This window comes from Notamacropus eugenii, chromosome 3 (assembly GCF_028372415.1).
Source record: "Notamacropus eugenii isolate mMacEug1 chromosome 3, mMacEug1.pri_v2, whole genome shotgun sequence".
In the NCBI taxonomy this organism is placed as follows: domain Eukaryota; kingdom Metazoa; phylum Chordata; class Mammalia; order Diprotodontia; family Macropodidae; genus Notamacropus; species Notamacropus eugenii.
The window spans coordinates 298,322,146-298,345,115 of NC_092874.1; the positions used below are offsets into that span (position 1 = coordinate 298,322,146).

At 49.2% G+C, this 22,970-nt stretch overlaps 1 protein-coding gene across 2 annotated transcripts in view; it reads right to left on the reverse strand.

The window, feature by feature from the left end:
* CBX7 (chromobox 7) overlaps positions 1-20,234 on the reverse strand; it is a 33,600-nt gene extending 13,366 nt beyond the window's left edge. Inside the window, exons 1-4 of one of the 2 annotated variants that reach the window (XM_072656174.1) lie at positions 19,904-20,234; positions 17,402-17,445; positions 9,155-9,220; positions 1,719-1,785 (exon numbers count right to left, since the gene is read on the reverse strand). In XM_072656174.1, coding sequence (XP_072512275.1) covers positions 1,719-1,785; positions 9,155-9,220; positions 17,402-17,445; positions 19,904-19,972 — 246 coding nt within the window. In that variant the 5' untranslated portion in view covers positions 19,973-20,234. The other variant, XM_072656176.1, reaches the window with a different exon arrangement.
* Between the last annotated feature and the right edge of the window lie 2,736 nt (positions 20,235-22,970).

Here is a 22,970-nt window from a genome sequence, read left to right on the forward strand (position 1 = left end):
TGGAAGTTATAAGGAAGGAAAATAATTCCTAAGCAAAGAGTGTCACAAAGTGGAATGGACCTCCTGGGTAGGGGTGTCTCCCACTGGAAATCTCCAAGCAGTGAGCTGGGTGGTCACTGGTCAGAAGCTTTAGAAGGAATTCTGTTCAGGCAGGGCTTAGACCAGGTGTCTTCCAGCTGGGAGCACTGGTGTAGGCTCCACCACCAATGGCTCTATAGGCCATGACCTTGTCCCATCAGAAGCCAAGGGGAAACAGAAAGATGAGCCAGCAGGTGTGAGGGGAGACACCTCCAGGCGACAAGGAAGCTGCTGGTCCTGTTCCCCCTTCCTTCTGCCTTCTGTCTTTAGTCAGGGAGGTGAGAGGAGTCCACCTTTCCAACGCAAATGGAGATTCTGTGAATCTAAGATTCTCAAACCCCTTCACAGATAACAGGACCACAGATCCAGAGCTAGAAGGAACCTAGAGGGACCTTGATGCTAGTCAGCTCATCTGGCAGATGAGGAAACTAGGGCTCAGCAAAGCAGGGACTCAAACTCCAGGTCCTCTGGCCTAGTGCTCACACCACTGAACCACACTGCCTCTACAGACCAATTCACCCAAGCTTCTTGACGTCCCTTGCATGTACACCTTGGGACAGAGATGGACCAAGGACCACATTTCTGTCTTCAAGGAGACTACAGCCAAGCAGGAGGGACAAAGGAGGCCCAGGTGACATCCAGACCCAGAGCATGAAGAATCCAAGTCCAAGGTTCTCCAACCCTCCCGTCATCCTGAGTTGTACAGAGTATAGTTTCCACACCCAGTACCCTCGACCAGGAAATTGGGTTCCATGGCAATCACCACTACTGGTTAGATCAACAGCTCCCATTTCTATTCTGCCCTCCTCCTGACCAAGATCAGCATGCCCATTTTATACATGAGAACACTGAGGCCCATGGCTAGTGGGGGAGGTAGGATTTGAACCTTGGTCTCCTGGCACCAAGAGTCAAGTGCCTTTCTCCCTGAACCAGTCTAAGCATGCAGGAATTTATAATTCAAATGCTATTGTTTGTTGTTTCACACTTGTTTCTCAGGTTGTCCAGAATGCCATGGATTTAGAGCTGGAAGTGATCTAGGAGGTCCTCTGACCTCATTTTACAGATAAAGAAACTGAGGCCTAGACAGAAGTGACTTGTCCACTCTTGATGACAAAACACCCCATCAGAATTGGCTTTTTTAAATACTGGCCTGTCCTTTGGCCACCAAATCCATGTCCCATTTCTCCCTGAGTCCTGTTCTGTTAGAAAGTAGGGCATCTTCTGACAAATGAATCTGTACAAATGTTTGTTTCTCTGCTTGGAAATTCCCATTGCCAATGGGATAAGTGTGGGGCTCCTGATTCTGGCTTTCAATGCCCATGCCAACCTTCATTCCCATGACTTCCCCTTCACATCCTCATTGCTATCCTCTGACTGCAGGCTGTATTTTCTCCCCGCTGGGCCTCTGCTCAGCCTTTTCTTGTATGTGAAATGCCACCCCCTCTTCTCCTTGGTGGATTTTTGATGCTGCTGGTGGTGATAAGCACCTTCGCCTGCTGGGGGAGACCTTTTGGGCTCTCCACCCCTCCCACGGTGACTTGGGCTAGTCTGAAGGCCTGGGGGGGACCACGGGAGCCCCATCCATCCAACCAGTGCCCAAGGCCAGAGTCAAGGGAGAGAGGGCAGGGGCCCGAGGTTACCTGCAGCAGCAGCCGTTTGGGCTTCGGGCCTCTTTTTCTACACCCAGACGCACGATCTTTCTCCTCCCTGGGGGGCATGAGGCAGGTGGAGGGAGAAAAGGAAAAACCAATGATGGATAGAGCAAGAATAGCTGAGCATGTGTGTGTCATCTGGGCCCTTGGGCTGACTCTTCGGACCTAAGGAACATTGGCCCCAGAAGCTCATCTCATCCACCTGCCTGCATGTTACAAAAAGTGAAACTGAGGCCCAGGGGGAGGTGCCATGCCCAGTGACTGACAGCAGAATTGGGACTAAAACCCAGGTCCTCAGGCCCCAACCCAAGGACTTCCCTGTCCAGGGATGTCTCACTGTCATAGGTGCCCTCCTGGATGGCACCCAGCACCAGGTTGCCTGGGCCACCCAGCAGAGTCGTGTGTAAATTATATATATATTTTTTAAAAGCCCCAAGGGAGGGACTTAACTGCACCCAGTTACAAACTGAACAATGGCCCAGCTCTGGCTGGCAGAACAAGAAATGGGTGACTTTGGGAAGTGGTGAGCTCCCCATCACCAGATGTCTCCAAACAAAACCCTGGACCTCCACTTTGAGGGCATATTGTTGAGGAGTTCTTCTTGTTCATTCAACAAACATTTAGTAAGCATCTACTGTGTGCTTGGTGCTGGGGTGCAAATATCAGGTCCTTTCTCCCTTCAAGTAGTTTACGTTCTATTGGGCTGGGCTAGATACTCTGGGGTCCCTCTGTCACAGAGGTTCTGGGTATTTTATGTTGAATCTGTATGTACATTTTCTTTTTCTCTCTTCACCCTACTCTCTCCTTCTTTCTCTTTTTCTCTCCTTCTTCCTCCCTCCTTTTCTCTTTCTTCTTCCCTCCCTCCCTCTTCCTTCTTCCTTCTCTCCTTTCTTTTTCCCTCCTCTTTCTCTCCCTTCTCCTCTTTCTTTATCCCTTCCTCTTTTTTCTCTCCCTTCCCCTCATTCCTTCTCTTTTTCCCCTCTCTCCCTCTCTTTCCTCCCCCTCTTTCTTCTCTCTTCTCTCTCTCCTTCCCTCCTCTCCTTTCCCTACCCTTTCTCCTCTCTTTCTCCCTTCTCTCTCTCCTTCCCTCCTCTCCCTTCCCTTCTCTTTCTCTCTCCTCTACCTCTCTTTTCCCCTTCTCTCTCTCTCTTCTTCCCTCCTTCCCTCTCTCCCTTCCCCTGTCCCCTCCAGGTCGCTCTAGTTTTCTTTCTCTCACCATTCCCCTCCCCTCAATTGATCAGTTTTAAGAAATTCTGGTTCTGCCGGACACTGCAGGGGGACACACTTGGCCGCTGCCCTCAGGGAGCCTGTCATCCAGAGAGCCCAGACTGGGCCAGTGGAGATCAGACCCAGCCCTCCTGCTGGCCAGGGTTGAACAAGGAGCTGGCAGAGCCCCCGGACTGGGAAGGGGCGAGCCCACAAGCACACAACCGTGGCCTGGCAGCTGTTAGAATAGAGAGAATGAAACTTGGAAGGGCTGGGCTGGGGGGCGTCAAAAGGGAGTGGAGGAAAGAGGCCCACGAGGGGAACTTGGATCGCTCTGTCCTGCAGTCAGGCGCAGGCGGGCCCTCCAGAGAGCCCCGGGGTCTAGTGTGGGATCTGTGAGGACTGCCAAGGTGACCTTGAGAAAGGAAACCCACGTTCCAGGTCTGAGTTTCTAAAGTGTTCAGAATGAACAAAAATATCTGAGCTAGAAAATGCCTTTGAGATGACCCGGCAGGCTCCTCAGTGCCCGTACAGGATCCTTCTACCAGGGAGGTGGGGGACTATTGGTGCCAGATGTTACATGCCCCATCAGACGTCACTGTTGTTATTTGTTGTTGTTGTTTGTTATAAGAGAAAGCTCAACAGTGGGACTGTTGTTGGGGGTCTAAGAAGTGTTCTGATGTAATAACTTAAAAACAGAAGAAACCCCAAACTTTCAAATCCCAGGACCTGGGTTCAAGTCTTGGCTCTGCTACATATTACTTGTAGGACCTTGGGAAAATCAGAGACTTCTGGGCCTCACTTTCCTCTTCTGTAAAATGGACTGACCCAAATGCTCACTAATCCTAGGATATGACCAAGTGTGAATCCACTCTATTGGATCACTGGTACAGCAGAATAAATCTTGGATTTGGAGTCAAAAGATTTAGGTTCTAATCCTGCCTCAGATACTCACTAGCTGTGTGACCTTGCCCAAGTCACATGCTCTTTCTAGGCCTCAGTTTCTTCCTCTGTAAAATAACGGGGTTAGACCAGGTGGCCTCTAAGGGCCTTTCAGCTCCAGATCTGTGCTCTATGACCTTGGATTAACCACTTAGCCATTCTGAACCTCAGTTTTCCTCACCTCTAAAATGGGAATAATAATTCCTGACTCTCTCAAGCTCTCAGGAGTGTTATAAGTCTAGATAAAGACTGAAGAATGCTCTGAAAAGTGCAAAGCACTCTGGGAGCAGCCCTGGGACTGGCTGGAGAGGGATGGGGAGTGTCAATTCCATGGAAGGGGTGAGGGCAAGATCAAGGTCACTGGTGATCTACCTGGGCTGGAACAGCGCTTCTGAAGGGGGATAGCTCTGGGCCACAGAAGAAGGGATCTGAACTGAGGTTTGTCAGCCTCATTCTGGGGCCCAGCCCGAAAAATCCCCCAACGCCAGAAACTTGAGACTCCAAAGGCTCAGCACGTTCCCAGACAGACATGCCCCAGCTGCAAGCCTGCCCAGCATCTGCTCCCAGCTCAGCCCATGGTGGAGGGGGGTAAGTAAGGAGAGTCCCCCAAAGGGCCACAGGGCCCTGCCACAGTGGCAAGGCAGCCCCAGTGGTAGAGGCTGGGAGAGAACAATCTCCCCAGCAGCCACCCTCAGCCCTGGCCCCTCTCTTCGGCCCCTTAGGTAAACAAGCTGTGTGTGCCCTGAGCCGGGCTGGGCCCCCTGTCAGCACCAGGATGTCCCAGTCCCAGCACGCACTCAGTGTTCCAGCTGATGCAAGCAAGCTGCCTTGTTCTCAGCCTGCCCTCTTGTGTGAGTGTGAGTACACATGGGGAAGGGCTGGGGTGTGAATGTGTGCCTGTGAACATGTTGTATGTACTGTGTGTGCCAATGAAAGCACATGTGTGAGTGTATGTGAGTGTATTGTGTGTATGTGTACAATATGAGTGTATGAGTATGTAGAAGGGTATGTGTATCATGAATATTGTGTGAGTACATATACGTATGCGTGTGAGTTATACATGTGTGGGTATGTAGGTGTGTACTGTGTTTGAGTGTGTGTGTGAGTGTATTGTGTGTGAATATGTGTATGAGTGTATGCATATGAGTATGAGCATGTCTCTGAGTGTGTGTATGTATGAGTATGTGTATTGTGTTTGTGTTAGTGTGTGAATGTGTCTTGTATGAGTGTACATGCATGTGAGTATATTGTATGTATGACTGTATTGTGTGAGTGCACTGTATGTGAACATGTAGTGCATGAATGTGTGAATTGTGTGAGTGCAAGAGCATGAATCTGTACATGTGTGTTGTGTATGTATGTGTATGAATGTATGACATTGCATGTATGAATGTGTTATGTGTATGCATGTGTGTGTTGAACCCAGAGCTTGGAATCCAGGGCTAAACCCAGGTCCATGGCCCCAGCAGCACCCCCAGCCCCGTTGGCCCAAAGCCCTTCTCCCCTTTGAGGCTCAGCTCAGTGAAGGTCAGGTAGTAGGATGCAACAGAAAAAATTCTGGGTTTGGCATCAGAGAACCTGAGTTCAAATCCTGGCTCTTGAACTGTCTGGGTCTGTTTCCTCCTCTGTAAAGGGAGGGGCTTTGATAAGATGGCCTCTCAGGTCCCTTCTACATTTAGTCCTAGGATCCTTGGGCCAGTCACTTCCTCACCCTGGGCCTCAGTTTCCTCATCTGTAAAATTACTTCTAAGGTCTCCCCCAGCTCTGATCCTTTGCTCCTTTGTAAAAAGGAACATCAAGGCAAATCTATGAGTCAGGTTCAAAGCCTGGACCTTCCAGGGCCTCCCTGTGTGACTTTAGGCAAAGCACTTTTCGCCCTCATGGAAGCCTCAGTTTCCTCCTCTATACAGTGAAGGATAAGGTGGCCTCTTAGATCCCAAGACACTGCTTCCTCCAGGAAGTTTTCCCTTGGGAGTGGGGTCTTCCTCCTCAGGTTTCTCCTGGGCATGTTCTGCCTGGTCACCTGGATGGGGTCTCAGGACAGCCTTCATTCTTGTTTTAAATGAGCTGAGTCAAGGAAATTTTGCTAGGTCAAGTCCAAACCCAAAATTCAGAAAGAACACGTTCCAAAAAGAGACAGCCTTCTCACCTCCAGAATGCCCTGGGGTTTTTGGTTTTTTCTTTTCTTTTTTTTTTTACTGCTGCTGTTATTTTTAATGGGCCCAGCTTGGCAGAGAGGTTGGGGACAGGGTGGAGGGGTCCAGAAGCAGATTCTCTGCTGAAAACTGGCCCAACATGCTGTGCCAGGCTTGGCCCCAAAGAGTGGAAGAGAAAATGGCTTCCCTTCCCTCCTTTGCAGAGTCTATGGACGCAGAACATGGCATATGCCACTCAAATGATGCCTCCACTAGTTTCCTTGAGCTATTTTTCCCCTCCTCTTTGCCTTTTGTATCCTCTGTCACTGGGGATGGTTCTCTATGGGAGAAGAATAATTTGGAAATAAAGGTGACATAAAACCAGAAGATACCAATTAAAATAATATAAAGTAATGCGAAAATGAGTTAGAAATGGAAATTAAAGACTCTAGTAAACGACAAGTCAATGGAACATTAGATTTGATTTATACCACATTTTCTGGACCATCTGCTACAGATGAGGCCCTCCTGTGAACATCTGGGTAGTGTCTGTCTGCCCTCCTGGCCTCTGCAGTGTGTGTGTGAGTGAGTGTGAATGTGTGTGTGTATGTATGAGTGAATGAGTATATGTGTGTGAATGTGTGTGTATATATGAGTATATGTGTGAGTGAATGTGAATGTGTGTGAGTGTGTGTGTATATATGAGTATATGTGTGCGTTTAAGAGAACATGTGTATGTATGAGTGTATATATGTATATGTGTGTATGAGTGTGTGTGAATGTGTATATATATGTATGTACATATGTGTATGAGAGTGTGGGTATGTATGAGTGAATGAGTGATATATATGTATATATGTGTGTATGTGAGCATATGTAAGAGTCTGAGTATGTCAGTGTGTGTGTGTGTGTGTGTGTGTGTGTGTGTGTGTGTGTGTGGCCAGTCTCCATTCTGTACCACCCTCCTTTCCCTTTCTTGGCATAGTGCCTATCCTAGCACAGTGTTGGGCCCCCAGCAAGTGCTGGGCAAATGTTTGTGAATAGAAAACAGTGAAACTTCATCTCTTCAAGTGAAAGGCCAAAGTAGGCATAACTTGAAAATAAAGTCATTTGACAGATTTCATATAGGACAGTGAAGATCTAGACTGAGGCAGCCAGGAAGGTCCCAAGGGGAAGCTCATCTGCAGGGACACGCCTCCTGAGATGACTACAAACTCCCTGAAGGTGTCTTTATAGCCCCCATAATAGCTTAAAAAAAAGCATAAAAGCTTCCTAATGGTTGCTGATAATCCCATTTAGGCTGGAAGAGGTCACCCCATGCAAACTACTCATTTTACCAAGGAGGAAATTGAGGTTCAGGGCAAAGGGGACATGGTCAAGGTCCCTGGCAAGTGAGAACCAGAACCAGGACTTTGGTTACAAGACTCTTTTCCCTTTATTCCTGTGGGGTCCTGGCCACTTAGCCACAAGCAGGGGGAGGCTAAGGCCAAAGTCATGAAAACAATGAGAAAGCCAGCCTCAGTAACATACAAACCATTCTGATGTCTAGAGCTCCCCCCCTCACAGATGGGCCACTGAGCTAGCAGAAGGGTATCCCTTGCTGGTGGGCTTCAAGCAAAAACTGAACGTCAGAGAGGGATTCCTATCCAACCCCCTAGAAGGCCAGGATGATTCCCAAGGCCCCTGCCTACCTTGGGATTATAAACCCGGGACTTCAGCTCCCAGAGTCTCCTCAGTTTCCCCTTCTGTACAACAGAGTAGGACCAGGTCATAGGATTCTAGCTTTTCAAATGAGACTTTAGGGATGATCTATCCACCTTGCTCGTTTCACAGAGTAGGAAACCGAGACCCAGGGAAGTTAAGGACTTGCTCAGGTAGAAGTGACAAAGTTTTAAGACTTGAACCTAGGTTCTCTGACTCCAAATTCAGCACTCTCTCATAACTTCAACATCATGGGCTCTGTGACTGCTCCCAGGTCAGACCTGAGTTCTAAACTCCCTCCCAATACGGACATTCTACACTCCAAGTTCCCTCCAGCTCTGAAAACTTGTGCACCTGTGAGCTAGGAGGGATCTTAGAAATCAAAGGAATCCAACCTCCCTATTGTACACATGGAAAGACTGAGACCTAGGGAGGAAGCAGCCTGCCCAAGTCACACATCTGGACTGAACTGGAACCTAACTCTCATTACTCTTAGACTGGTGCTTCTTGCCTTTAAAGATCACAATATTCTACGAACTATTTTCACCACAACCATGACTAAAAAAACAAAACCAAACCAAAAAACTATTGTTGTGTTTATATTACTTTCCCCTGCAGGGAAATTGAGGCACAGGGATACTAGGTGTCTGGACCAATGCACCATAGTGGGCCAGGGATCTGGGAAACACCAGTAGAGGGGTTATCTCTAGGTAGATGACTAAGCTGCTAGAAGGCAGGGACTTTCTCAGGTTTAGCCAGAACCTGAACTCAAGTCTCCTGACTCCCAAGCAAGTGCTTATTCCCCTATACAGGGTTGGGGGTGACAGCGGAGTGATCTCTCACTGATAAAAGAATATCCCTGGCTTAGTCTATAGAAGTAAATTGAGGCAAATTTACAGGAAGTAGGAAGGCAGAGTGCTCCATGAGGTCTCCTTCTCCCCAGGAGGGGCATGGGTTGTTTGGGGCACTGGTTGGCCCTCAATCAGAACCCCTTGTGCAGCTGCTTACATTTTTATGAGTATAAGTTGTATGCCCAACAAGGCTGAAGTGCACTCTCTTCTCTCCCAATCTGCTGAAATCATGACCTGTCTTCACAGTCCCACTTGGATGCCAACTCCTCCATGAAGCCTGCCTGGATTCCACCCTGACCCTCAGATGTCCCTGATCTTTTCTGTCTGGGCCCAGGTCCAGGCCCATGTTGCATGCCTTTGAGGGCAAAGCCCATGACATTTTTCATCTCAGTATCCCCAGGGCCTAGCACATAGTAGGTGTTTCATAAATGCTGGTAGAAATGATTCCATTGTGAGCTTGCTGAGAGCAGGGACCTTGCCTGGGGCTCCTCTGTACTTTGGGGCTGAGGGACAGAAGCTCAGAAATGCTTGGAAACAGTGGTGTGGGCCCCCTCCCCACACCAGCTGGGAAAACAAAGGGCCCGCTTACTTCTCCTCATATGCCATGACAAGGCGGGGGTCCAGGATGTGTTCCTCTGGCTCCCACGTGCTGTACCTGGGGAGAGATATGAAAGGTAAGTGGCATCAAGAGGAGGCTATGCTGGGGAAAGGGGCACCCTGGCCACGATGGGCATGGTTCTGCTTTCCTTCTCCCCTGCCCAGACACACCTTCTTAGTTCCCTGCTCTTTGCTTCTCTCCTGTCTGAGCCTGAGGTTTGCTAATGGCTCATGCAGCAGCCTTCAAGGCCCACCTGGAAATCTGACTCCTCCATTCTCAGAATGCCCCTATACTGGGAGTGATCTCAGAGCACTCCCAGCCCTGCTGAGCTACTTATCATGGCCTGTGTATCAAGATTGCCCAAGGATTGTGTCACAGCCTTATCACCCTGCTAGACTGGAAGATTCCTAAGGGTTAGAACTGGCTAGAGAACCCTTGGCACGTCAGTTCAGCCCTTCGGGTTTTAATGCCTTCATCTATAAAAAAGAAGGGGTTGGAGTAGGTAATAACCAAAGTGGCTTCCAGCTCTGACATTCCCTGTTCTCAGGCCCCTCCCAGCTCTGACATTCCCTGTTCTCAGGCCCCTCCCAGCTCTGACCATCCCTGTTCTCAGGCCCCTCCCAGCTTTGACATTCCCTGTTCTCAGGCCCCTCCTAGCCCAGACATCCCCTGTTCTAAGGCTTTTTCATCTAAGCACTCCTCCTACTTGGTCCCTCTCACGCCTTTTTCACATTCTTTCCTGAATTACAGTTATGTGTCCACCCCCACCATCAGGCTCCCTATCAGCCAAGAATGGTCTTTCTCTCACTATTTCCTACCACATGGAGCCCGGGGCCTCTTCCAGGTAAGTCACTCAGCACATCTTGGTTGAATGAACCATTCTCTTGCATGAGGAGGTGGAGAAAGTTTTGGGTCTGGCCTCTGGAAGACCTGGTTTGAAATTCCAGTTGAGATACTTCCTAGCTTTGTGACTCAGTTTCCTCCTCTGTAAAAGGGAGATGATCTTCACACTCTGTGCCTCAGTGGGTGCTTTGTGACAACTTTTTAAGACTCTGCTAGATAGCGACAACCCTGATTCCTGAGGACTAATGAAGACCCCTCCTAGTCACCTCCTGATCCAGGTCTGGGACTCAGGGTCCAGGGAGACATATCTGGGGACACGGCCCATGTGGGAATTTGTTTTTGTTCCACTGCACATTTGTTATTGGGGAATTTTTCTCCTGATTTCCCCCCAACGTCAGGGAGAGAAAAATAAATGTTTGTTAATTGAAAATAAAACAAAATTTCAAAAGAATATGTAGCCAGGATTTTGATGTTAGTTTGAGGGTTGGTTTTTTTTAACTTTTAAACTTCTTTCTTATCTGAGCTGTCTTTCCAGGAGAAGCTGGGAGAGAGACACAGGGACAATGTAGCTGTCAAAAAACAAGAGATCAATAAGATTTTTAAAGGTGCTTTATAAACCTTTAAGAAACAGGAGCACTTGTTCGTGTTGTGATACCAAGTCTACAACACCCTAGACAAATGTTATCTGTGAGTCACAACCCTTAGAGGCAGGTACTCTAGATACTACGGCCATCGCAGATGAACAAACTGAGGCTCAGAGAGTTAAGGTGGTTTGCTCATGATCCAGCTGCAGGGAAGGATCTGAGAGAGGATTTGAAGTCAGGTCTTCCCGAATCCAGGTCCAGTGCCACCCACCCCTGCCCTGGGGACCACACTGCTCCTCAGAGTCAAGCCAGGTCAGAGGTGAAAAGGACCCTAGAGACCAACTGGCCTAGTTCTCTCAGTTTATAGATCTGGAGATGAATGCCCAGAGAGGGAGGTGACTCCCTCAGCCTCCTTCCTCCTTTGTACGAAGTGATCTTAAAACAGATCAGGGGCTGCAAAGATGAGAAGATGGGGGGCACCTAGCATCCTGATCTAAACTGGTTCCCTGCTGGGAGGGGCCTTAGAACAGGGGATGTCAGAGCTGAGAAGGGCTTTAGAACAGGGGATGTCAGAGGTGGGAGGGGCCTCAGAACAGGGGATGTCAGGGCTGGGAGGGGCCTTAGAACAGGGAATGTCAGAGCTGGGGGGGGGGGGTACAGTCTATAGGGATCCTTTAGTCATCCAGCCCTTTTGCAGAAGAGGAACATAGGCCCAGACTATCCATGAGTTGCCCAAAGGGAAGCCAACCAAAGGTTAACTCAGGCAGAAAATGTCACCTTCTTCCGATTTCTGTAGCGCAGGGGCCAGACTGAAACAAGCAGGATGAGTCAGCTGCCTCAGCCTGGCTTTCCTCAGACCCAGCCCCCCTCTTGGAGCCTTTCATCTGTGCCCTTGCCCCCCAACCCCCACACAGTAATGCCATTTGAAGCAGGAAAGTCCCTTCCTCCTGAGACAGATGGAGGACAGCCAAAGGCCCCCCTGGGGGGTGAGGATCAAATGGGGACATATTTGTAAAGCACTTAGCACAGTTCTTGGCATATCCTACTTGATTCATACCTGCATGCTCCCTTTGGGGATACTGGGAGTGGGTCAGAGAGGGAGGAATTGGGGAGACCAGGCAGCAACTCAGCCAAACACTGACCAAGCTCTCCTGGAGGATCTGGGGGATAGGAGGACAAGGGTTAGGGGGAAGGGGGCTGGTTATCCATTAATGTGCAGGAGGGGGAAGGGGGAGGCCACTGGCTGTAGAGGAAGCACCACTGAACACCTGACTGCAGGTTCTGACTCTGCCAGTGACTTGCAGTGTGATTGTGGGTGGGCTACTTTTCCTCCCTGGGCCTCAGGTCCTCCATCTGTAAAATAAGGAAGTTGGACTGGATAATCTCTTAAGGTCTCTCAACTTAGACATAACCTGTTCTAAGGTCCCTCCCAATTCTAATATCTCATGTTCTAAACCTCCCAGGTCTGACATCTCACATTCTAATGATTTTTCTAGATCTGATATCCCATGTTCCAAAGCCTCTCCCAGGTCTGACATCCCACGTTCTAATGACTCTTCCAGGTCTGACATCCCATGTTCTAATGGCTCTTCCAGGTCTGACATCCCATATTCTAAAGCTTGTCCCAGTTTTGACATACCAGGTCAGAACCCCTCTAGAGGAAGGTGGGCAGGGGGCGAGCCCCTGAACACAGATAAATCCCCCAAACCTCCTGGGGCATCACCCTTCGGTTTGACAGATCTGGGTGGGGATGGGATGGTGGGGGGGAGAGGCTGCATCGGGCTCTGTGATGGAGGGCTGCCGTGGGAGAAGCTGAGCAGCCGGAAAACAGCAGGCCACGTGACCCAGGCTCCCTCCAGGCTCCTCCTTCTCCCCCACCCCACCTCTGGAAGGAACTTGTAAACAAGCATGCTAGGAGCTGACTCAGAGCCCAGCCTGGCACTCATGCCAACTAACAGGAGGGGGAGGAGGAGGGCACACTTAGCGCAGCCTTGGCACTCCCATCTCCAGTGGTGTGCAATGGGGGCTAAGGCAGAGGAGGAGGGGACACACAGGGGTCCTAGAGCCCTGCTCCTCTGTGTTCCCTAGTTCGAAGATGCAGAGACATTGTTGACTGATCCCAAATCAGACTCAGGATAAGCAGGCCAGGTTTCTGGCTAGCTTTCCAATGCGCCCACGTCTGTCCCTCTATAGTGAGCAGAGCCGATCAGCAAGATGGGAGAGACCCCTGCAGTCCTCCCTCTGACTCTCCCTTACGGCGTCACCCACAAAAGCTCCTTTCCCTCTCTGGGCCTCAGTTTCCTCATTTGCAAAATGAGAGGCTTGGACTAGATACCTTCCAGCTCCAGGGCCAACATCCTACCATGAAGTCCAAACTTCTTATCCTGGCATTCAAGGCCCTGCACAAAATGACTCCCCCTCCTCTCTAGCTTTCTAACTTCCCTTCACATGCTCCAGAGGGACTTCACAGTCATCTGTCCAGCTTGTACCTCAACAGAAATGCTTGCTCAACCTTCAATGACAAGTGGTCATCTAACCATTACTTGAAGACAGTCAGTGACAGGGAGCTCACTACCTTAAATGCACCTCAGATTCTATTCCATTTTGGGACAGTTCTCATTGGTAAATAGAAAGATTCAAGCCCATTATAATGAACCTAAATCTGCCTTCTGAAGCTTCCCCCCTCCCAGAGGTCCTAGATCTGTTCTCTCTCTCTCTCTCTCTCTCTCTCTCTCTCTCTCTCTCTCTCTCTCTCTCTCTCTCTCTCCTGCCTGACCTTCAGACACTGGAAGAGGGGGATCATGCCCCTTCCCATGTGCTCCCTTCTTCAAGTGGGGAGTTTCTAGGACCCTCACCATCTTGCTGGAGGATTATTTAATCTGTGTTTCCTTATTTGTGCTCTGTCCCCTCAACTCCTGCCTTCACTTTCTCACCTTCAGGACTTTGTGACTGAGGTGCCCTATACCTGGAATGGCTTTTTAAAGGTATTTTTAATTAATTTATCAGTTAATTGATTATATCATCTGCACTGGAATGCCTTCTGTATTCTGTGGCTGAGTCCTCCACTTATTAAAATTATTCAAGGTCAAGCGACTTCCTCCATACTCAAAGGGATCATGGGAGCCTAGATTTAGAGTTAGAAGGGATGTCTACCCTTGATGCTGTCACCTCTAGGAGAGAGTCCTTGTCCTCTCCTGGACTGGGTGCTGGGAGAGAACCCTCCAATTCAGAATCACCAAGCCAGGGTGGCTGCTGCTCTGCTGGACAGCTCTCTTCCAGGATTTCCAGGAAGAGTTCAACTAGTGGCCATTAGGAGGCGCCAGAGTGCACAGAATGCTCAGCCTGGAGTCTGGAAGTCCCGTGTTCAAATTCTGCCTCAAACATGTACTAATTGTGAGATTCTGGGCAAGTCACTGAACCACCTTCTGTCTCAGTTTCCTCAACTGTAAAATGGGAATCATAATAGCATCAATCTCTCAGACTTGTTGTGAGGATCAATGAAAGGATATTTGTAAAGCATTTAGCAAAGTATCTGCACATAGTAGATTCTAAATAGATGCTTTTTCCCTTGGAAATCCTTAGCAGGGATCCTGTTCATCCCCTTCAGCGAAGGTATCAAACTTGCCTCCACCAGAACTCCTCAGCTGTGCAATCATTGGATGTCACAAGAAAATGTTTAACAAAATGAATAGAAATACAACAAAGTATAGATAATGTTAGTTTGTGGTTTTCTAAGTGTATGTGCAGCTAGTTTTATTTGAGTTTGATACCACTACCCATCAGAGCCCCTTGGCATAAGCACACAGTAGGTACTTAATAAATGCTTAATCTCTCCTTCCCCCTTCAATAATACAATCTTCCCTAGCATAGGGGTTCCAGCTGCCTGGGAGCCAAGACAAGTCAGGATAAGGAGCTAGCCTTGCAAAGATGGGCTTTGACAGAAAGCGATCCAATCCAACACACATTTTTGACCTCAGACACTTGACACTCACTAGCTGTGTGAGCTTGGGTAAGTCAGTTAAACCCAATTGCTTCATCCTGGGTCATCTCCAGTCATCCTGATCTGGTCACTGGATTCAGATGGCTCTGGAGGAGAAGTGAGGCTGGTGACCTGCACAGCCCTCCCTCACTCAAAACAAAAGTCAAATGCAAGTCATGTCATCATTTCTCTGATGGTATGGTCTTCTTCGGGCAATGAAGGATGAACACACATTTTTGATGCACTTACTATGTTCTAGGCTGCTGGGGATTCAGAAACAATGGAAAAGTAGTGCCTTCAGGGATCTTACATCCTACTGGGGCTGATGGATTGGAGAGAAACACTGAACTCAGAGTCAAAAGACCTGGGTTTCAATTCCCATGCTACTGCTTACTACCTGTGTGAGTTTGGGCAAGTGGCTTCATCTCTGGGCCTCAGTTTCCTCCTCTGTAAGATGGGACAGGCTGTATTAGATTACTTCTCAGGTCCCTTCTACCTTTACAGTGGGTGCTCCTTTGGAAACCCTTTGGTTATGGGTGTGGGGTGTTAGATGGCACCACAGGACTGGGTTTTCATGGCTTTTCTCACTAGGGAAGGTCCAAGAAAGTGCGGGGGGGGGGGAAGAAGAGGGGATCCTACCTGGAAATGACTGACCAAAACACAAATGCAAAAGTAGAACTTTCTAAAAAGTCCTATGATGTGAGTAGTATGAAAATGTGTTTACTACAAATGTATGTATAGAGCCTATACACACTGTCTTAGAGAGGAAGAGGGAGAAAATTTGGAACTTATAGAAGTGATTGTTAGAAAGTGAAAATAAATAAATTAATAAATTTTGGGGGGAAAATCCTATGATGCCAGGCAAGCTCCCTGAAGGCAGGGACTGGATTTTGTATCCCTAGCACCTGGCAGAGGTCATTGTACTTTAGTTACTGACACTCTGTAACCTCCTTGGTTAGATACTTGGTTAGTATCTTGTTAGAGATACTGGAGTGGCTTGCCATTTCCTCCTCCAGCTCATATTTCAGATAAGGAAACTGAGGCAAACAGGGTGAAGTGACTTGCCCAGGGTTACCTAGCTAGTAAGTGTCTGAGGCAGGATCTGAATTCAGGAAGATGAGTGGTCCTAACTTCAGGCCTGGCATTCTATCCACTACAGCGCCACCTAGCTGCAAGCCTGGCACATAGTAGGTGCTTAATAAAAGTTGGCCTGCTTGTCCTCCTCTGGGCCCTCCTGGGCAGGTCCAAGGAAAGCTTCTGCTCTCTCTCCAAAGGGACTGTTCGGAAAACTTTTCCTGTGTGCCAGCTTCCTCCCCCTCCCCCCCCAAACTTTGTCTAAACTCTGTGTTTGCTTAGCCGGCCCTTCCCCAAGGAGGTGTCTATACTAAGTAGTTACTTGTTTTTCTAGGAATTTGACAGCTCTGGGCAGGAACCACAGTCTGGTACAGGGAACCCGCCCCACATCTGACATCGACTCTGCAGGATGGGTGACCTTGGACAAATTATTTCACTTGCCTGGGTCTCAGTTTCTTCCTCTGTAAAATGAGAGGGTTGGTCCGGGTGCCAGAGGGGTAGGGGCTGGAGACATGATTCCATGGGCATAGGGGACTAAGCCTCAGATGCAGAACCTCCTTCTACTAAAGCAGGCTTGCACCTTCTCCTCAACCTACAGTCCTAGTGAACTTCCTGGGGGAAGCAAAAAGTTCAGTGACTTGTCCAGTGTCACACAGCCAGGATGGGTCACAGACAGGATTTGAACCCTGACCTTCTTGATGCCATGCTAGCTCTCCAGAGCATGGTATGTGCTTAGTAGGTGTTTGTTAAATGAGATACTGGGATAGGTTGAATGTGAAGGGCTTGCTATCCCCTGGTTATAAGAAAAGAAGGACTTTATGGAGATGGGAGCCTGTGGGGGCAGAATGTGGCATGTCCTGTCAGCTCTGGAGGGGGTGCTGGTTAGTTTTTGCAGAATTACCTTCTTTCCTCTCTCTCATTACTCTTTATACAGGATTTGGCTCTGGGGAAAGGGAAGGGAATAATCATTTATTAAATACTTACTATGTTCTAAACACTTTACAAACATCCTTTGATTCTCACAACAACCCTGGGAGGGAGGTCCTATCATTATCCTCATTTTACAGCTGAGGAAACACAGGCTGTAAACAGAGGCTAAGTGACTTGCCCAGGGACAAATAGCTATTAAGCGTCTGAAGCCGAATTTAAACACAGGTTTCCTGACCGTCTGCTGAACCACTTAGTTGTCTGAGCCAGGAATACAGGGGGAATAAAAAGGACGCACAAGCTAAAGAAATCAATTAAAAAAACCCAAAACTTTAAATTTGCCTGTCAAAGTCTTCTTCTTTCAAGAACATTGTTGTCTGGAGGAGCTGAGTTCAAACCCTGCTTCAGACAATTCTTAAGCGTAACCCAAGGCAGGTTGCTTCCTTTCTGTTTGCCTCAATTTTCTTCATCTGTAAAACGGGGATGATGATAATAGCATCGACCTCCCAGGGCTGTCGTTGTAAATGACTTTTTAAATCTTAAAGCACTACGGGAATGCTTTTACTGTTATTGTGTTGTCGAGAGGTCAACTCCTCCAGGAAGCTTTCTGTGATCTCGGCTTGGATCCTGCTCATATCTGTGCACCTCCCTGAGGGCAAGTCTATGCCTTCTTCCTCTCTGTACCCACAGTGCCTTTCAGTGTGCCAGAGGCAGGGAAGGGAAGAAGGGATGAGAAGGGAGTCTTTAGAGGCCAGGGCTCAGTCTGGGGTGGGCTGGTGTTGTTACTGTGACAGACAGACGGACAGACACATACACACAAACAAGGCTTACTTTGGGGGCCATCCTTTCCATTTGACCAAGTATTCCACTTTACCCTGGGAAGAGAGAGAGAGAGAGAGAGACAGGAGGGGAGGCAGAGAGAACACACAGTGAGCCCTCGACTGGAGCCAAACTGGGTCAACGTGAAGGGCTGAGGGAGGGCCGGACCCAGGCTCCTCTGTTGGGAGCGGACAGACTGATAGCCAACAAACCACGGCTCACCCAGCCCTTGGAGGGCATGGAGCTCCTCCAGCCTTGCCCTGGGCAGTCCCAGTACTTCCATACCCAGGGAACTTCTCTGGACTGGGAAAGAGCCTTGGGCTGAAAATATCCATTCTCCAGAGCCTCCAAAACTCTTTGTAAAAACTTATTTTTTTGACGTTCTAACAGAAGAAACTCCCTTCTTGGGATATCTGCTCTTCCCCGATCTCATCAGCACCAAGCTCAGCTCTTGGGGAAATGATGGGCTAGGGAGTTGGGGACCAGAACTTTGGGGGTTCCCAGCCTGTGGTTTGGATCTCAACCTCCCATTTCTGCAAAAGAGGCAGTGAGGTGTGGTGGAAAGAGTCCCAGGCTTGGCGCCTGTCTGAATCCTAGCAACAACATTCGATAGTTGAGTTTAGGCTAATCACTTAACTCCTGGGGACACCTCAGTTGTCTCATGGTAATTCACAATGTGCCCATTTTACTCTGGTAAAATGTGACCATAAGTCATGACTACTGGTGGGCAGATTCTGTAAGGAAAGTGCTTTGAAACTAAAGCACTCATGTGAGCTATTCACTGGAGTTGGGAGGGACATCAAGGACCATGTAGTCCAATTCCCTCATTTTATAGACGGGGAAACTGAGATCCTGGGAGGTCAAGTCAAAGCTCTGGAGCTAGGAGTAACCTCAGGGGCCATTTAATTGAAACCCCTCCCCCCACCCCCTCACCCCAATTTTTACAGACAAGGAAGTTGAGGCCCAGAAAAATTGAGTGATTTGACCTAGGTCACCAAGGAAATAAATAACTCAGCCAGAATTTGAACCCAGATCCAAATCTAGTTACTCCTATGTATGTTCACATTAACAAAGATTTATATTAATAGACACAGAAAACGAGTGACTATAGCTATAGTGGTAAGTGAGCCAGCCTCTGAGTCAGAAGACTTGTATTCCAATCCCACTTTTATTGGTTTCATGACCTTGGCAAGTCACTTGAAACTCCCAGAGTCCCCAGGCAACTTTGTAAGACTAAGTTACAGATAAGTTGCCTATGGCTCCTGTGAAGGGAACCACTACACTGGAATTTCCCCGTGAAATTAAAATCATAGTCATGGAGACCAAAAAGGGAGGCGGTCACACCCACCTGGAGAGTTGAGGCTCCAAGAGGGTGGAGAGAGAGAAGCTAAATTACAAGGACCCACCTTCTTTAAGGTAAGAACTAGGGGACCTGGATGGAGTTCGACCTTTGGCTTAAGCTCTCAGGGCTCCTCCCGAGTTAGCTCCAAATCTGATTAGAAAGGGCAATGGGACTCAATGTTTGTTTCTCCCTCGACTAATGAATGCTTGCTGATTGACTGCCTTACCAAATGGGTATCAAGGTTCGGTGGAAGGGAGAGCACGTCTATTCCCCTCCGTAAGACTCTGGAGGTGGGCCAGAGGGATGCTCTCAGCTTCGAGATCAGAATCAGTCCATTTCTCTGCCAGACCCCGGGAAGGAGGAGGAAAGATGGCCAGCATGGGATGGGAGGGGATGGGATTCTGCCGCTGGAAGCCAGGGGAGTTGGGAGACTTCTAAAGCGGCCCGGCGTGTTCGTTCTGCCCACAGCTCGGGAACAGCCCAAGGGCAGGGTACCAGAGCCCAGCTCCGCCCCCACCCCCGCCCCACCCCTCCAGCCTGGGTCACGGCTCTGAATGGACCTGGAAGGCCCAACCCTCTTCATCCGGGGGCCGGGTCTCTCCAAGAGGGTGGAGTTTGGGGGCCGTCCCAGGACCTAGAAGAGCTCCAAAGTGCTGGCCCTGGAGAGCTGGGATCCTCCAGGGAAGTCTAAACACGCGGTCTCGGGACATGCGGTCTCGGGACTCGAGGGGGTGGGGAAGGATGGGAGGAGAGGAGCAAGGGGTGCCCCAGGAGTCACGGCCAAGTTTACCTGCCGCAAACGCGGGGGGAAGAGGCACGCAAGTCTAGAGACCTTTATTTCCTCCCGCAAAGTTCCACCCCCAACTTGAGTACTTCGGGGTTCTCCTGAGCTGAGGATCTCAAAGCGCTCTATTCCTACTTCTTCAAGGCGGGAAACTGAGGCGGAGATCCGACTGAGATCGCTGAGCCAGCCTCCCTCTCCCGACTCCGAGCGCCTGGCTCCGCAGGAGAGGTGACGGCGCAGAAAGGAGACCCCCAAGCCCGCGGCCAGAGAGGGCGCCTCCGCACCCCGGCCGCTCCCCCACTCTCCATGCCTCGCCACTGGCGGCGGGCCCCGAGTGGCCACGCACAGAGGTGGGACGAGGAGGCCGCCGGCCCCTGGCCAGGCTCACCTTGCGCACGCGCTTCTTCCGGATACTCTCCACCGCGAACACCTGCTCCCCGATCGCAGACAGCTCCATGCGGGAGGGCGGCGGGGGCGACCGGGGTTCGAGAGGAGGAGGCCGGCGCCGCTGCAGCTGCTGCCACCCGAGGGGGCGCGGGGTCCCGGGCGGGCGCGCACACACTCACACAGACACGCACCCACAGCGCGCAGAGCCACAGCCACGGTCACGGCCACGGCCACACACCCCCTCGCGCTCACTCACGCCGCCGCCGCCGACGTTCCATTTTAGAACCTGCGCAACATTTTCCCCGGGACGCACGCGCGTCCGCGAGCCGCCCCGCCCCGCCCCCTTGCCCCAGGCCCCGCCCCCGCGCCCAGTGACATCGGTTACCCCTTATCGGAACTGCCCTAGGCCAGGGCGGGGCGAGCAAGGGAGGGGCCTGAGTCCCCGCGGTCACTGGGGGCCCGGGATCCAGGAGCCCGCCCCAAGCCCCTCAGCCCTCTCTCCGGTGCTGGGGGCAGGGAGAGGGGCTGCACCCTTGTCTCCCCCGGGACCGCCAGCTCTGGGCGGCAGCTGAGGCTGGCGGATGCACCGAAGGCATCCCGGTGGTCGGGCGGCTGACAGAAGGGTCCGGGGGAGACTAGGACACAAGACACAGTCCACCCTGACTTGTCATCAGCGCTAGCGAGCCTCCTGCCTGGGGTGGGGGGGGCCCGGACTCTCTTCCCTCTGTGCTTCTGGCTACAGGGGCTTTATTATCATCTTACTATCAGATTCTATCCGTCTGTCCTCTCTGTCTCTCTTTCTCCCCTTCCTTCTCTCTCTCTCTCTCTCTCTCTCTCTCTCTCTCTCTCTCTCTCTCTCTCTCTCTCTCTCTCTCTCTCTCTCTCTCTCTCTCTCTCTCTCTCTCCCTCTCTCCCTCTTTCTCTCTCTCTCCCTGTGGAACATCTATTTTGAAGTGTCCCATGGACATCCCAAACTCAACACTTACAAAATCGAGCTTATTACCCTCGCCTCTCACTCTTTGGACTTTCCCTCTTTCCGCCAAGGCCCCCACCCCCACTCCCTTCCAGTCTGTCGGCTTTATCTTTCCTCACGCCGCCTCACAATCCCGTCACTCGCTACATTTTCTTGCTCGGACCTCCACCCCATCTCTTCACGCGGTTCCTTCTCTTCTCTCACTCAGTTACTCGTCACCTCTCACCTTTATGATTATCATTGAACTCTTCCTCTCTGCTTTCTCTGCTTAAAATCACTCCCCACTTCAATCTATTTCCTACGTTACTGCCAAAGGGATTTTCCTTAACTGCAGAGCTATCACTTGAATCCCCTTCTCCAGGAGCTCCTTTGGCTCCCTATCGCCTCATGGATCAATGAAATATTTCCTATTTGTGGCCCGCGCTACCATTCCAACTCTGTTACACTATCATTCTCTTTCTTGCGTTCTATGATCCTTCCAAATTATCCTCTCCGTTCTTCACTTACGAAATGCCATCTCCCTCTTCTGTGTCTTTCCACCAGTCACCCTTCACGCATTGGAATGCTCTCCCTCTGTCTCTGCATCGTAGAATCCATGATTAATTCAGCTCAAGCACCATCTTCTACATGAATCCCTTTCTTCATCTCAGAAACTGTTAGTGACCTCCCTCCATGAGTACTTATTCTGTACGTACTCATACACTAGAGTGCCGTGTAGCCTCTTGAAGAGAGAGAGAGGGCCCCCTTTATTTTGGTCTATGTCCCCTGCTATGCCCGTGCTTGGTGCATAACAGGTAAACGCTTGTTGATAGATTATATCCTTTGAGAGCTTGCGTCTCTGTTCCCCAGATGAATTTTATTTTGTCTAATTCTGCAAAGTAACCTCTTGGTAATTTGCTTGGTGTGCCACTAAACTTGTAAATTAATTTAAGTAGCATTACCGTGTTTATTATCTCTCCCATTATGACTCTCTCTCCAATTATCTATCTTTCTTTGTATCTTCAAAGGGGTATTTTTGCAGTTATATGGCTGAGTTTGTCTTGGTAGGTTGATTCTCAGATATTTGATGTGCGTTGTAGTTATTTTGAATATAATTTCTTTTTTATCTCTTCTTGCTGGGTTTTGTTAGTGTAACCCACTGCCAGTGGGTTACTGGACTCACAGGTCAAATCTGATGCTGAAAGCTAATTCTTCCAGGTCAGCTAGATTCCATGCTGCTGCTGTCTAGTTTGAAGATTCCTCTCCCTCTCTATTTAGGAGGTTGGGATTAAAAAACAGTGCTGGAAACTCCTCTCATCCTGTACTTAAAGCACATATCTAGCAACACCATGTACTTCTCTCAGTTAGTTTACTGCTGTGGATTAGGAAGGAAGCTAGGTGGTACAATGGTTGGAGCATTGAGCCTGAAGTCAGGAAGACCTGAAATATGGCCTCAGACTCTTAATTAACTATTTGACCCTAGGCAAATTACTGCCTCAGTTTCCTCAACTGTAAAATGGGGATAATAATAGCACAGCAATAAAACTGAAAACTAGATAGCTGAATATCTGCAAAAATCTTCTAATATTCCCTCCTGGAATAGGAATGGAATAAAAATGTTCATTCCTTTCCTATTCCAGGAGGGAATATTAAAATATTGGCTGCCAAAGCTGGGAAGGAGAGACCTTTTATATTTTTGTAAATATTCAGATATTTAGTTTTCAGTTTTGTTGGTATGTACTTAAGTATAGTGGTTTCTAATAATTTCAGTTGTTTCCTCATTATCTGTGGTAAATTCTCCCTTTTCAATTTTATTCTGGTAATTTGGCTTCTTTCTCTCCCCACCTCTTTCTCTGCCCCTCTCTGTCTTTGTGTTTGTCTCTCTTTTCCTCTCCTCCCTCCTTTTTTCTCCCTCCCTCCTATCAAGTTAGCTAATATATTTTAGTATTGTTAGTATATTGTATTAATCTTTAAAGTTCTCCTATCTCTCCCTTTCATTCTTTTGAAAGGGGCTAGTCCACAGGTGTGAATCATTGCATATAATGTCAGATTTTTTTTCAAACTTCATTGATTTCAATATCTTTCTTCTCCTTTAATCAATGTTCTAAGGAATAGT